The 16429-nt window shown below is 43.7% G+C and overlaps 1 protein-coding gene across 1 annotated transcript in view; it reads right to left on the bottom strand.

Annotated features, from left to right (window-relative positions):
- Positions 1–691: 691 nt before the first annotated feature.
- The window catches only part of CDH20 (cadherin 20), a 36478-nt gene continuing 20740 nt past the window's right edge, over positions 692–16429 (bottom strand). The window contains exons 7-11 of the mRNA XM_054190424.1: positions 13965–14101; positions 11233–11354; positions 9211–9328; positions 2648–2899; positions 692–1191 (exon numbers count right to left, since the gene is read on the bottom strand). Coding sequence (XP_054046399.1) covers positions 692–1191; positions 2648–2899; positions 9211–9328; positions 11233–11354; positions 13965–14101 — 1129 coding nt within the window. The remainder of the gene's footprint in view (positions 1192–2647; positions 2900–9210; positions 9329–11232; positions 11355–13964; positions 14102–16429) is intronic.

Raw genomic sequence — 16429 nt, 5'->3', positions numbered from 1 at the left:
GTGTTAACACCAATGACTCATAGATCAGCCATTAAACTAGAGCAGAAATTCAAAGCCTCTTCCCCAGCCCTTTTGGCCAGGTGGAAAAAAACCTCAGCCTTGTTTCTAAAGGATTAAAAAAGGACTCTGTTAGCAACAGAAAGAGGAGGTTTAGTTTACAAAGAGCCCTCTGAGATTCCAGTTTCAATTTTCTGCTTTGTGGGATTTTTTTTTTCCTCTTGTTAGCAAGCAATTTTGTTTTCCTTTTTAATAGGGGAAAAATAACTGTTGGGGAGCCGCTTTTCTGTGCTGGCAATTTCTCAGTGAGTTGAAGATTACAATTGGAGTTTACAGATCTTTGAACCCAGACGTATAGAGCTCAGTAAGCTGCCATGTACGAGGGAGAGAGAAAGGGAGAGAGAGAAAGAGAGTAATGTCATTATATTCCAGGAGTGGAGCTTTCCAATTTTGCTGTAAAAACCAGGGAAAAACTTTCTTCCTTCTGCTTCTCATTGTTTCAAAAACGTGACTTAATTTAACTGAGTAAAGCTGATCCAGAGAGACCTTCATTCGCACGCTTCTTCCCATTCTCATCCAAGCACCGTATTGCTATTTTTTAGGAGGTCTCACCCATGTCCATGGAAGCATCTGATGAGAATGGACCTAACAGGACACTGTTTCGCATGGAAACCCCTCTGCCGTTCCTCGTCCGTTACCACAGAACCCCGCTGCTGTCTGTGGCACCGTACATCTCGGCCAGCTTTTTGAAGCGCGGCCCCCAGTCCGTCAGGTAGTCGTAGCTCTGGTCTGAGTCTGTTGTCACTGACTGTAGGGAGCTGAGTGACTCCGCCACCGAGCCGTTCCCTTCAAACATGTACGTCTGGAGGGAGTCGAAGGGAGGTGCCCACAGGTCCATGTCAGCTTCGTACAACTTGGCGAGCACGTAGTTGTGGACGTTGTTGTCCATGACGCACGCCTGAGGCACGTATCGGGAGAGGCTCTCTATTTCAGGGAGCATGTCCTGACGGTTTTTCACCACCAGCTGGGCCTCCCGTGGGTTCCACATGGCGGCGATATCGAAGGCCTCCGTGTCCTCCTCCCCACCACCCTCGTCATCGTACCTGACGATGTTCTCATGGATGTTCTCCTCCTCATCCATGATGTACGGCTGCTTCCGCTGGCGCCGCATGGAGAGGATGAGGAGCACCAGCACTGCGGGAGGCAACCGAGATATGGGGCTGTCAGCAAGGGGGTAGGTCTTGCAAGAACTTCAGACTCTCTGCTGTCCTATTTTACCCTCGGTGAGCCCAGCCAGTCCCTGGATTTAAAGAGCTGTGGTGTTTGCAGGTGGAGGGCTGTAGAAATCCCCTACCCTCCAGTCAAAATTAGTAGTTTGAGGTTCTGCTAATCTGTCCCTTTTCTCACCTTAATTCTTAACTCTTGGTGACACTTAGGACATGTACATACAGCAGTGCTTGCAATGCTTTTGCTACTTTTAAGCTAGCCAGATCAGGTCTCAGTAACAGTTTACCTGCAGTAGCTCACAGGTCCATAGAGGTATTTTTTTCTCACTGTGTAGCTGGGTTTTGCAGCCTGTTTTGGGGACACCTCTTGGCCTGGGCGCTGCACATGACATAGATGGATGGTGCCAAGGCACCGTGGTGATATGTCTGCCTACATGGAAACACACAGAGCTAGCCCTTTAATCTGCTCCAAAGCATTCTTGTGTTTATCTGCCTTGGGCTGGGTAGACCTACTCTCAGTTGCCCTGTGCTAAGGGGATGCAGATGCTCCTTACCATGGGGAGAAGTGGTCTACAGGCACCAGAGGCCTTTACTACTGAAAATGTGCCATCACTTGGTGACTGTATTTCCAGGGGTAGAACTCAGCAAATATTTTGAATGCTGAAATTTAGGACTGATGTATCTAGGGTCCTTTGCAGGGCCAGAATTGAGGCACTTCTAAAGAATTTTTCTTGTATTCTATTCCACTGCTCCTCAAACTGGTTCCTCTGAAATTTCAGCAAATATGTGTTTGGAACTAATATCTCATGACTCGAGAGGGTGAATGAGGGCACTGAGGTTCTTTTGATACCAAGAACTAATAGGGGACAAAGAAGGCCTGGTCAAGGAAAGGATGGAATTTATTTGTAGAGACAGAACATATGCAAGATGCTCACTCCCCTTAACAGCAGCACAGGCGCCATTTAAATCTAATGTCTCAAGGAAAAAGGATGGAGATGGGGATATCTCCTGCCAAAAGACAAGAGGTAGAACTGGACTTAGCACTCCTGGTTCCTGTGAGAGCATGTGATCAGAAACTGCTGAGGATGCGAATGTAACCTGTCCCCAGCCACAGCTCTCAGTACTTCCTCCTGGCACACCCCTTCCAGGAAAGCAGGGCCCTACCAGACACCCCAGCACTTGGGAGACCTGGCAGAAATATTTGTAGGACATATTTTTCCCCCATTCCTACACCCCAGGGTCCGAAGCCATATGCAGCTGATTGGTCCTTGATTTAGCCCTTTTAAGTATGTGTGTGTCTACATATAATATATACAATGCATAGAAGCGCGTGTGTTTTTGTGTCCTTCAACTTCAGTGGATCAGCAACCCCCTGGCCAGAACTGAAGAGTTTGTCCACTCCCAAGAAGAAGCCAAGAGTTTACCTAGCAGGACAAAGATGCAGGCGAGGATCGCGATGAGTGCTCCTCTGCTCAGGCTGACAGGGAGGACGTAAGCCTCCGCGTTGCAGGACATCACCATGCCGTCATCATCGCAGCTGCACACGTGCACGGTCAGCGTGCCCGTGCTGCTCAGCACGGGGCGGCCGTTGTCGCTAATCAGGATGGGGAGGTAAAAGGTGTTCTGCTCATGTTGTCTGAAGCCAGAGCGCCTTGTCAAAATCCACGCTGTATTGTCTAGGGGTAGAAAATAAATGGAGAGAAGAGCTTATATGCAGAGAAAATATATTCATCAGAGAAGGAAGGTTAAAAAAAATCAATCCTAGACCCACATCCGTTTGCCTTCTCTCTTTTTTTCCTTTGTTTTTCATCAGCTTGTCATTAATCAAAATTTTGCCTCTGCCTCCCCTATTCCAGTATCTTCTCAGGCCATAGCTCCAACATGCAAGGCATACACACCTTACGAGTTGCCTTTACCCCTTCTGACATAAAGTGCCCCAAGCAAACTCACAGCCTTCAGATTTAGCTAAAAGAGCTTTCAGAAGGCAAGACAGAAACAAACAGTTAAAGGCAACTTGTAGTCCCTGTTTGTTCATGCTCAGCAGCTTTTCTAGATCTCACTCTTAAGTGCTGCCACCATTTTGGAGATGCTCGTGTATAACCCTTGTGGACATGTTAAGGTTCTCTTTATGTTTTTTGATACATGGTATGGCCATCTGCTTGAGGCAACAAGGAGACAAAGGAAAAAAAAACCAGCTTGCTGTCCTAGAAAATTTGCAACTAAACATTTTTCAGTGAAATACATGCAATTTCATTGTCACTTTTGCCATTGAAAAAAGTTGGAATGCTTCATGTCATTTGTCAGAATTTGATGTGACTATTCTGCTTCGTTTAGCGTGGCTGTCTGCTTTTTATAAGAACTTGAATCAAAATGAATCAAAATGATGCTGCTGAAACAAAGCAGTAAGAGAGTGACCTAACAGCCAGTTGCTGTTGGTCATTTCAAGGGAAATTCCTACCTTTGGGGCTTTTTCCTCCATATTCAGCATGTTTTTTAAAATGTCAGAATTTCCCAGTGGCATTTGAATTCCTGTCTACCCTCTCCCTCAAATTCCTCAGACTGTGCACCAAATTTCCTAATCAGAAAGAAATTGGATTCAGGAATTTGTTCTTCTGAGTTTGCATCTCAGGAATGCCAAGGCAAAATCTTTGGAGATCATTGATGATTTTGTCGGTGCTGATTTTCAAGCTTTTTGGCCTCAGAGACTTTTGGAAAGCGCAAGACTGAATGTCTCCAATGTGATATGGGCCTCCAGGGAGTCTAAAGAACCTGCAGGAAAACTGGCCCTTGTTACAAACATGCCTGCAAATCTTGGGCCACCGAAGATAAATGGGGAACACAGGCACTTTTCCTCTTTGGCAGACCTACAAGCCCTGACCCTGTGCAGTGATGCTGTGGGATTTTTGGGACCTGAGCTTCATGCAGTTTCTTTCACTAGTTAGTTTTGTTTCCCGTTGATTCAAGAGAGGTCGCAGTCTGGCCATCTGCATCTCCAGGTTGTGAAGAGTGTACATTTGCTGTGCTTGGAAATGCAGGATGCCAATGAGCTGTTCCCAGGTGGATTGGCACAATGGAGCTGCTGCCTGGAAATGGCAAGAAACCTTCTGAACACCAGCAGACTGTGAAAAAACCCAAAATATCAACAAGGCGTTGTTCTGTTTCCTTCTTATTTCTCTGTCAATTCACTGCTAAACTTTAAATCTAGGGTGATTTTCTTCAATGCAGAGACTCAGGTTGCACGCAGGTAAATCAGCTGTATTTTCTGCTGTAGTCTGAACATCAGAAATTATTTGATGGCTTTTAGGAGTGAAATCACGAATGTTATATACAGCAAGCGATGTAATATATGCAAACTCAAGCTAGACTTGCTAGGCTTGCCTGCTAGACTTAAATTATGCTCCAAGTTCCATGCTTGCTGCAAATCTTACGGCATCAGACAGTACTGGTGCACATAAGTATTGAGATGTCGGGCTCCACAATCCATGAGATTAGTTTGAATTTGTGACATGTTTTTAAAAGGAATCTCAGCGTGTTTTATTTCTTGCATGTCAATGACATTTCGAGATTTTACTCTGAAAGCATAAAATTCTGAAGTGTGTGTGCATGTCTGTATGTGAATATATAGTGAAACTGTAGTGTCTCGTTAAATCACATGATCCCAAGGGCTGGAGCTTTGAGGAAAAAAGCACCAGGTGCCAGATGAAATCCCAAGTTGCTTAAAACTGATCATGTGTCAGTGTTTACTGATTTCACCACCCTTTGATATGCCATGCAGCTCTGAGATGTCCAGATGTCCAGATGACCCACACAGCGGGTGTGGACAGACATAGATAATTTTCAGGAATGCGTCCCAAAACCCAGGAGAGAGCAGCGCCCCGTGGCTCCCACGGCTCCTGGGCAAGAGGTGTGCTGCAGCTGGCAGCCCTCGCCTCCTGCAAACCTCCCCCTCCTCTCTCCTGGGGCACACACAAGCGCTTTCTCTCCCTCAGGCTGTTTATGTGCCCTCTAGTATGTGCTCCCAAGCTATTAATACCACATCATTTAATCACTGGGCCTGCTTTAGCAAGAGGAAAAGCAGCCCAAAGGGCAGAAAATGGTAAAGTGCCTGCATTTATGCGGTGTCAATGGAAATGTCTGAGTCATCTTAGCAGTGTAGTAATTTGGTTGCATTTCTCTGTTTCCTGGGTGAAAGACTCGCTCTCTTTAAACTCACTTGCAATAGAAGTCACCAATTCTATTCAGGTGACAGCAAACCTTCATTTTATGTAAAATTGCTCTTTGTGAGGGAAAAAGACTTCATTATTCTGAGCTGGTCATATTTTGCCTGTAAAAGAAGTCACAGGCAGTGAGCCTGTCTGAAGCTGTGCAAAATCTGCTAGTGAGAGATCTCAAGTGTTTTTAACCATAATTCTTTTTTCAGGCCAAAAGCAAGTTTCATATAATAAAATATTGAAAGATATATACGTGTATATATATATATAGTTTTACTGTGATGTGCTGACCGTATCACTCAGGTCTTAAATGTTCTTGGTGATAAAATTCTCTTGGTGACTCTTGGCATTACATGTCCGGCCTTTTGTTTTGTTTTTGCTTTGTACTAGGCAAGCGTCCAAATCATCCCTAAAGGATTGTTCTACCTGTTACTCTGCAACTGCAATACGTCGGTGCCAAAGCTTGTTGTGTGACTCATCAAAAGCCAATGTGATTTGACGTGCTACTGCAGTGCACAGGACGTGCTGAAATGTGATGCAGCATGGCAGAAACCAGAATACACAATTTTCTTCCAAATTTGATATCTGCTAAGCCCCAGCCATCAAGGGAAGAGGGCTTGCGAGGACATGAAAGCCCTATTATACTAAAAAAAAAAAAGAAAGCATGATAAGAACGGACAATACTTTTGTATCATAGCTTCCAACACGGTGTCTTCGGCTCGCAGAAGGCTGGATGGCAGCATTTAGCTATACCGCTGAGCAGAGATACTGAAGCTCTCACCGTGGTGGAGCCCAAGCCTGTGTGATCAGTACGAGGTGAAAGCTGTAATTCCTGTGGGCATGCAAGCTGGTGGTTGTGAGCATCTCCTTCCTGCAGTTTTCTGCCCCACTGGAAGTGATGTGCGTCCATGGAGGGGTCAGGGGAATTAACCACTGTGTAGGTCCAAGCCCTGAGATCAGCGCTAACCCTTGCTTTTCTCACAAGAAAGGCTTGGCTTCTTTCTGCGTCTATACAAGAACTGGGGGTGATTAAGCCCCGAACTTCCATTAGTTTTTAGAAACTAATTGTAATAATTATAAAAAGTTAGGAAAAATATAAAGAAATATTTCACCAGGAGTGGGAAAAAGAGCACAAGGAAGCAGGCATTACAGACACCCCTGGCTTGAGGAAGGGGTCACATTTTTTCTTGGGGATTTTCAGCTCGCTGCTTTTGCGCTCTGCCAAAGGGTGAGGTAGATAGACCACAGTTCTAGGGAAGGAAGAAATAGCTAAAAATTTTCCTAGGACAAAGACGGCGGGCAGCAGTTCAGGGTCAACAGAAGATCAGCTCAGAGTTTAATCTGGAAATGCAGTAAGCTTATTTCGTTGGTCATCCCGTTTTTAGAGTGAGCCTCTTTTGCCAACTTTTTCCCAGCATAATCTCACCTGGATTTAGAAACGGGGGAAGATGGCTTGCCAATGCCCTACTTCAGTAGCCAATGAGATGGGAGACCCCAGCCCAATTCCCTGCTTCATCACATATATCCTGTATGGCCTTGGTAAGTCCTTTAGGCCCAGATCTTTGCAGATACTTTCATGTCTATCTCCCACTGATTTTACTGAACTCAAAGGGAACCAGGCATGTAAGTAGCTTAGTTTCTCCTTGCCCCGGATCCCCGTCTATAAAGTGGAGAACAATAGGATTTCTCTGTCTGCCAGAGATATGTGGGGAATGAATAGACTGAAGAAGTTCTCAGAGACTAAAATGACAAGGGCCAAAGAAATATGTAAAACAGCTCATCAGAATGCAAACTGTGATCTATCTGTTGCTCAGTAATTTATACTGAGGTTTATACAAGGTTTTAATTGTTGCCAGGAAGGCTGCACATCTTGCAGTTTCTCTTACTGCTTTACTGGACAACCAAGTAATCAGCACAAATTGCTAATCTTAATAGACCCTTCCCACAGCCTGGGAAGCGTTGCTGTCTCATGTTTACGTGCACAGGCTGTGACTGGCAAGGTGAGTTCTGTTTCTTGTCTTACCACCCTGTGACATACAGTATTTGTTACCCTCTCGGTGACGAAGTCGCATAATTTATATAGTCCTTAGTGGTCCCTAGATGAAAATATATATATATATAAAAATTATTGTTGCTGTAATGACTACCGCACACCAAATTGCTGAGGCAGTAAATTAACCCTTAATGTGTGTATTTCAAATAGTCAGTGGTTTGATACTTAACATTTTTATTTCAAATTTGTCACCAATAGTACCCTAAGCTTCTTGTGATATATATCTCTGGAAAACTGGTATTTTACAGAGAGTGGGAGGCACAGCCATTCAGTCACTGCTGTCACTATAAATTATCGCAAGTATGGCCTTAAACGGAAAAAGTGCATCTGATGCTGGGAATTTTGTGAGTTTCTTTTTTTAGAACAATGCCTTGAGGATGAAATGAGCCTAGTTTGCCAAATGTTTTAGCGATAGTTGTGTTTTATTTGTTCTCTTTATTTTGGCATTATATATTAAAAAAATAAAAACAGAGGGAGACAATGAGAGAGAGAGGGGTATAAAAATGCAAGAAATTGTGTGGAGAGGCATCAGAGACACTCCAGAAAAAAATGCTTTGGGGATGAAAAATCAATAGCCTACTGTGGAGGAGGACTCCAGGCTCTGCAAGTAGCACCTTTTAAGGCATGTTTGGTTAGTGAAGGCAAGAGCTTCTTTATTCACCTCTGTGTTGTTCTTTCATGTATGTGCCCGCAGAGACACAGATGGGGGTTTATGGCAATAAGCGTGACAAGTGGGCACATGTGGGAGCAGGGGTAGGCACTCCGCTTGGAGACTGGCCACGGATGCTGCAGGTATTCTCCCCATTTATTCTGGAATTGTTTCCTGATTTGTGGTACTTTACACACTAAACTCCTTCTGAAATCCAGCTCCTTCATAGTAACTTTCGAAGCTCTGCATCAGGTCACCGAAGGTCATCCCTCTTTCCCGCTGGAGGCTGGTGTGGACCTGACCTTGGCTGTTGTCTGCCCACGGAGATCCTCTATCAGCAGGTGTGATGTGAAGGCCTGCCACAGAGGGGCTTTTCTGTGGGCTCCAAAACCACCAAAGCTTCCCCGAAGGAAGCAAATTCCACTGGGTAGGATACTGAAATGCCAGCACTTTGCCATGAGTCTTCCCACTGGTGTTTCAGTTTCTACTTAGCACATCTTACACAGACTTTTAGCTGTACGCCAAGTTACCCCCTAAGGCTCTGCACCTCCTCCCTCCCTCCCTTTCCCAGGGAAACAAGGATGTGCAAAGAGGAAGAAAAAAAGCGCTTGGGGGAAAAGATTGGAACAGTACAAGAACCCTCCCTTTCTGTGCCTGGGAGAAAACATGAAGAGTACAATAAAAGAGCAATGTAATTCCCTTCAGATTTGTCTCCTAGTTCCCGTTGCTATCCTACCTTTAAGCATCTCCTTTTGAACGAATGCAATTTCCACTCTGGTAATCCGAGATGCCTGCAGCCCGACCACGAGACCTGAATTTGCACAAAATACTGGCACATTTCCTCGAAGACGAAAAAGGGGCCTATTGCTAGAGAATATTTATAGGGAAGAAAATATCATATAACCTTCAAGTGTATTAAGTAATATGTCATTTTATCACTGCCTTTAAGGAGCAGGTGTCACTTGGTATTATTTGAAATGGCAGTCTTATCACACACTGTAAGTCGCAGCCTCTCAAGTCCAACTCAGGCATTAGAAATTAGAGTAGCTAACTGTCTGTGTCCACTCTGATTACCTTGATTGTCCCTTAGAGTAAAGTTGGGGTTGTTGGCTGCCTCCGGAGCCAGGCTGTAGTAGAAGTGCTGTCCCTCCTGTGGGTCATCCCTGTCGATGGCGCTCACTGTCTGGACCAGCTACAGAATGCAAGAACAAAGCAGAAACAGGTGAGAAGCGAAATACATAGAATATAAATAAATAATCAAACCAATAACATATATATATTTATGTATATAAATATAAGCAACTGGAGCATTTGAATAAAAGTGTCTGGCTAAGGTACAAGAGGTGAATCAAGAAGAGACTCAAAACCTTACAGGCTTCATTCATTGTGCTATGATCATGCAAATCACTTTTAAACAAGGGAGGAGATAGTCGGTTTGGTTTGAATAACAGACGCTTTTCTCTCATGCATCCCTATCTTCTGTTGCACATTTCTTTTTCTTTTGAGGACCCAGGGTATTCAGAAGATGCATTGTGCATTAGAGAGCTTGTAAAAAAGCCCGTACTTATTTTCTTCTTAATTTTGCAGGTAGAAAAGGACTTCAGGTTGATTATTTTATCACTCTTTTAGTTTTAAATCAATTAAATTCTTCCCAAGATGTCAGTGGAGAAGAAAGAAAGAAAATGTAATCATGCAGATAGTCTGCATACGCAATAAATAACACCACAGAAAGCAACTAAGACAATGCTAAATCCAGAAAGAGATTTGTCACCTCACCTATGGAGGCTTATTAAAGTAGATCTAACAGCTGGAAGCACAGTGAGCTATAGGTCTGTCTGAATAAACACCCTGACATCTTTTTAGACAAGGAATAAATCTTCACCTGGGTTTTTGCATTTAAAAATTATTTTGGGGTTCAAAGGCAAATGACAGACCCATAAAGCCTTATTCAACACGTTAAAACTGATCTCAGATCTTTTCAAAATGTGGCAACAGAATTTGTCTTTCTCCGCTGAAAGAAGCAGACCAAATTAGCATGCATTTCCTGGAAAGCTTATTATTTAGGCCACTCACCCTTCAAAACCAGGAAAAAGACTAGGCAATGACTTCTATTCCCTGTGTTATTAAGGACCTCCATAAATTAGTGGGATGAAGTTATGCTGTACATGATAGTTGTGAGGACCGTTGTCCCAGCAGCGAATGGCTATTTCATTCTGCTTTACAGCAAGGTGGGAGAAGCTTCAGTGAACACGCGGTGACACTGCTAGCATAATTTTTCCTTCACAAGTCACGAGTGGTGTGCCTGTGTGTTTGAACTATGCTAGACAGCTTTGCATTAGGAGACACAAGTGCCTGCTGTGGACCCTGGGTGATGAGGCACAAGGTCACCTCCGCACAAGTGACCAGTAGTAGGGCTTGCACCTGCTCCAGCCAGGGAGAGCTCATGTCCGTCTGTGGCACAGGAAGACCTTGTTCAAGGGCTTTGATGGGGTTTTGGAAAGGAGAGGAGCAAAGAGGCATCACTGCTTGCTTCGAGGTGCTGGTTTACAGTGTTGGGAGCTGGAAGTCGTGTGTTATCTACAACTCTCTGTCATCTCCAGTTCACAGCAGAACAGATACAGTTTGTCACCCCTTTGAAGCTACTGTAGCATGTTATGTCCAGCTCCCATAAGTCCAGGGGTGCTTAAGGCTTTTATAAATAGGGTCTTTTAAAAGTAAGCCTTGTCTGCCAAACGCGGGCCAGGCCGACTCCATGGCACTTCTCATAACGCTTCTACTCTCTTTGTTGCTGCTACAGGACACACCAGGTGTTCCCCTCCTGGCAGCTGCCCAAGGGGAGGCTTTATTTCAGCCTGTGAAAGTATACTGCGCGGTGAGTCTGGAAGCTACCGTGGGAGCAAAAAAACGATGCTATGAACGATGTTAATCCCGGTGCCATGTGCTTGCCTTTGGAAAGCAGGACAGACAGCTGCTGATGAGAGTTCAGGTGAAACATGTGGCAGAGCCCTTTTTCCAACACCCACCCTTTCTGGCACACTGTCTCCATGTAGGACAGCATCCCCGCCCCCACCCCCTGGCGTTACCAGCATTTCTCACCTGTCCGGCTTTGGCGTTTTCACAGACAAAAGCTTCATAAAACCTTGCAAACTCCGGTGCATTGTCGTTCACATCCAGGACTTTCACTGTCACGGAGACGCTGCCCACCTGCGAGGGGTTGTCTGGAAGGAGGAGGCAGAACGTAAAGAACGGCAGGATACAGGAAGGGGAGAGGGCTGCTCCTCACTCTGCTCAAGAGGTAAAGCAGCTTTCTTGCTACTGACTGGCTTTTAAACCACATTTTCGCATTGGGAACTGCGGTCGCTTGCGGGTTGTGTGACTCGGAGCGAAGTTGCAAATGCTGCTCTCTGTCTATCCTGGCTTCCCATCTAATCACATCTTTTTCAAACAAATTCCATGAAATATTTCAACCTGGTTCAGTCCAATGGGACGTCTTCTATAACAAAGGTCTTAGACATTGTCCTGTATTTTTTTTATTGCCCTTTGACTGGGCAATACTGTTTGTTGAGCCTCGGTACTGGTGGCATGAATTAGGAGGGGATGCTTTAAGGATAGGCTTGTCATTTAGAGCTTGTTGAAAGTGGTAATTCTGCAGGTCAGATATGTTTTGGCTGACAATTTACGTTCCTTGAACTCAAAAATAGTGTCAAGTCTTTGATACTTTGTACAGGGGGTTTTAAAATGTAATAACACATGAAATTGTACAGAAAAGCTTCCACTGAAGCTTAAAATTGCAATGAAAATTTTACATTCTGCATGACATCATTTCTGATGTTTCTGTCCCACTGGTTCATTAGCTTTCTTTGCCAGTAAATCCAGACATCATTTCACATATCTTCACAATTTCCAAACTAAGTGACCACAGAATAATTTTTTTTTCTTATTGTGTTTTTCTGCCCCGAAATATCTTTCCCTTATTTAATGATAAAATGAAAATCTAAGCAGAAAGAAAAAAATAATAATGCATTATTAAGAGGTCAGAAAAGGTGCAAAAATCCGGAAAAATCTTAAAAATTAGTATTTTCATCTTCTTTTTAGCCATACCACTGTGTGCATTTATCTCCAAATATATCTCCCTTTATAGCAAGAAATGGTTTATATAAACAATAGAGAATTTTCCTACACTCTGGAATTTTCTTAAATGTTCAATGTACTGTATCCATAACGTGTCACATTGTATCATTGAGATAATACTCTTAAACTATATTGTTTCTACCTAATTTATAATTTAATCCTTCGGCTTCCCACATATCCATATATATCTTGCTAACACACCTGTCACTGTGGAAGATGAATGTCTGCATTTACACTCTTAGTAATATTGAACTAACTTTTAAAACTGGGAGCTTTATTCAGGAGTGCCCAACTGCAACATTTTTGAAACTCTTGGCTAAATTAAAATATTGTGCTGCACATGTACAGAGCAAAACTGACAGGATTGACGGAGGCTGAGTCAAAGGAAGACATGCCTTCATATTGCTCTCACCCTACAGTGCTGCTCCAGGGGCAGCTTCTAGACTCATGTGTGTATGCGGATTTACATGGGGTTGCAATGGCCACTGGTGGCTGAAAATAAAACTAGTATCAAAATAGACGGGAGTGAGATCCTATCATGTCACCAACACCTCCCACTACTAAAAAGGGGACAGAAAAGCATCGTTTGCTGGAACAGCCTGCAAATATGGGGCAGAGTCACCCCGACTCTTGTGAAATATTCCCTCTGCTAACTTCAAGTTGGCTGATTCAGTTTTGGGTAAGCGTCTCAAAACTTTTTTCCTCTCAAACTGCCCCGTATCTCTGGTACAGCCTGAATGTGCAGAAAGCTCTCTCAGGCATAGTGCTTAGAGATACGGTTTAGTGATGGTTTTTGTCAGTTAGGTTAATGGTTGGACTCGATGATCTGAAAGGTCCCTTCCAACCTAGGCAATCCTATGATTCTATGACTTGAAGAATGTCCTAGCTACTGGGAGCAAACTTCTGAAAAGCCGCTGCCCCTCAGCAGATGAACTGAGATCCTGAGGAAAAGCTGTGTGGACCAGAGAGGTTTCAGGTGAAGACTGGGTGAACCTTTTATTTTATTTGCTTATATATCCTGAGCTCCTTTATGAAGCTCATATCCGTTAGTATTTCAAATTCAGCTAAATTTTTCATACTGGCACTATGAAATGATCAGCATCTCCTTGTTCTCATAGCCTTGGTAAATACCTGGCATGGATGAAGCTGAATTTTAGCTCATTGTAAAACCCAAAAGCATAATGAGTTCAGCATTCTTGAAGTACCCAAAGCACTCTGGCCCAAATTATTTATGCAGCAAGCAGATGGGGATGACATTTACTCGCTGGTGAACCAGACCGGATTTCAACCAGTGACCTAGCAGTGCAGGATCATTGCTGCCCACCAATCCCTGCACCACTCAGCCTTCCCAGATAGGACTGGCAGGGTCTGCTTCAGCTGCCTAGCCCTTCTGGAGAGATAGAGCTCTTGCAGAAACACATCAGGAACAGTTTTAAATAAAACCCTGAAATACTAATGAACTGAAAAAGCAGCACTCTGCATTTAATCGACAGCCTCTACTCCACCACCACCCTGTGAAAAAGAGCATAAAAAATAAAAAAAAATGCAGTATTCGCTTGCTGATAGCAGAAGAGTGATTCAGTTAACACGGCTTCCCACTCAGTGCATAAGAACATGTGAATTGCTGAATTCAGGCCCCTCAGCCTGCTTTGTCTATTGTATCTCTTTAATCTATGTACAGTCTGCATTCTCCTTACTCAGCTCCACGGCCAGCACAGTGATGTTGTGCCAAGAAACGTCCTCCCGGTCAAGAGGTCTTGCAGTCATCAGTGCTCCTGATGTAATGTCGACATAAAAGAACCGCCCCGGATCACTGCTCCTGTCAATCGAGTATCTGCAAGAGTACATATTAAAAAAAATTATGCAAGCCTTGTGAAAACTGTGTGTTATAGACAACGAAGTACCCCAGCAGGAATAGTGTCATACACAGCAGATGCACGTTCTTCCACAACCTAGTTGTGTGCTCCACTGACTTGTATGGGTACAGAGCGAGATGCTCCAAAAAGTAGGAATTCATGTGGCTAACGGCATTTAACAGTGAGTGGTACTTCAGTGGAGCTGGAAGACAGGAAGATTTAGAGGAAGAAGCCTCAAAGCAAGGCACAGCTCAGCAGAGGAACATCTGCTTTACAGGGAAAATCTGTCAGTGAAGAGTGCGATTTCTTTTTCTGAGCAAAATAATTACGCCCTTTCCTTGGGCACAATTCAGGCAGGATGAAAATATCTTTACATCAGCTTGTTCTCTGGGCACCTAGGCTGATGAGGAGGAACTACTCCCTTCCTCGTGCTTTTATATATTCTCTCCTCCTTGAGGGGAATAATCTCCACCTGCATCCTGGACCACCAGGATGCCTGGTGTCCTGATCAAGCCATGTCAACCCAAGGGGGATGATGACTGGCTTTCTCATATCATTTGGACGGAAAACCAGCTCCCTCTGTGAGGTTGATTCATCATAATTACTGAACCTGCCTGGCCAATATGTCAGTTTAATGCTGGGAACAAGCTTCTCGCACCCGTGAGCAGGGGAGTGTGGTGGTACCTGCGGGCCAGAAAGCTTGGGCAGGGAGGCAGCTGACTGACAGCTGTCGCTGCTGTACTCGGTCAGAGGGACCATTTCTCAGGGTGTGTAAAATACTCAATACCCTCCATATACATCACCTTGCTCTTATCAGCAGTTTGTACGAGTCGCCTTCCTAGCTAGCTGTGTTAGCGTGGCAAGAGATCCTTTGGCAAAAGCCACGCATGCACCTATGTAGACGCCACAGCCTAGAACAGAGCCCAGACTTATTCTCATTTTTGTTGGTTCCTTCTTCAAAGTTGATGGAAATTGAACGCGTTAGTCGTAACGGATGCTGAACAGGACTCGTTCTTCTGAGTTTTCGCCTTTCAGCACAAATGCATTCACTGGAACAACCATGCCAGCCTGATCTTTATATAGGGACTTGTTAAACTGCGATATAAAATACTATTGAGCTATGTTGTTGGGAAATTCTTTTACACTTTTTTTTTTTTTTTCCGAAAAATCAAAGAGGGTGGGATGGCAGATTCGCTTCCCTTTCCTTCCTAGTCCTTCCTGCTTCTTCTTAAATAAAGAGATTTCTGATGCATTTGACTTATTTAGGAAATAAGTAAGAGTGTAGCTATATTTTGCTATAATAATTATTCTTGTATGAGGGCTATAAAAAGAATTTCTCTCTGACAGTTTAAGGCCAATGAGTATCTGAAATTGAATATGGCCTTGTGGTTAGTGGTGCAGTATTAATCACCGGTGTCAAGAGGCACAGGTGGAGTCTTTGTCTAGGTTCTCCATGTAAGTTCTCCTGTTAATAATATCTGTTCCTTCATACTCGTTTCCACTGTAGTCTTTAGGTAATCTTCCTGAATTACATAACAACAATAATGGCATATTTCCAACCATCAGAATTTCACAGTGTGGGAGGCCAGATATTGGATGCTGGTACGATGAGGATTTGAGAGGTTCCCCATGTTTAGTGAGCTCTTCTGAAATGTGTCCTTGGCTTTTCCACACTTCAAAAAATGGCAAAAGGAGGGGCCAGATCACAGGTTTAATTTCAGATGGATTTCAGCTTGGGTAACAAAATATGTGTCCGGGATTTCGGTTTTCTCATTTTGCCTTGCCCTGTGCAAAGTGAATGCAGAGCGAGCCTAAAGCATTGCCTGACTGATAATGCACAGAGTTGACATGGATGGAGGAGACCACAAGAGAGGCAAGGAGAACCAATTCTTAACATCTTAGATAGCATTACGAATGGTATTTATTATTTTTTTTCCTGTTTCCTCTACTCCAATCATTTACATTGGTACGTATTAGGTGTGGGAGAGAAAGGAGGCAAAGAGGGAGGAAAGAAAGTGGGAGAGGGAAAGAAAAAGAGGAAGAAAGTATGAAGGAACAGAGTTACAAAGGAGTCTGTGCATATTTGCAACTTTTAAATTTTATTTTAAAAAATATATCTTTGGTGATGCATTTTGAGCTTTATAGAGTGCTGTTTCATCAAGAGTAATCACTGGAAAGCTCTGAAGAAAACTAAGAAAAACCTCATTAAAAATAACAATGAACACTTCTACCCTCTGATAGTCCACAGAATTATTCTTACACTATTTTAAGCAGATTAGCACAAAGCTGTTTGCACTGCAGCGTTT

This window comes from Rissa tridactyla, chromosome 2 (genome assembly GCF_028500815.1).
Source record: "Rissa tridactyla isolate bRisTri1 chromosome 2, bRisTri1.patW.cur.20221130, whole genome shotgun sequence".
Classification (NCBI taxonomy): Eukaryota; Metazoa; Chordata; class Aves; order Charadriiformes; family Laridae; genus Rissa; species Rissa tridactyla.
Note: the sequence above shows the minus strand (reverse complement) of the source record. Positions and strands in the feature narration are given on the sequence as shown.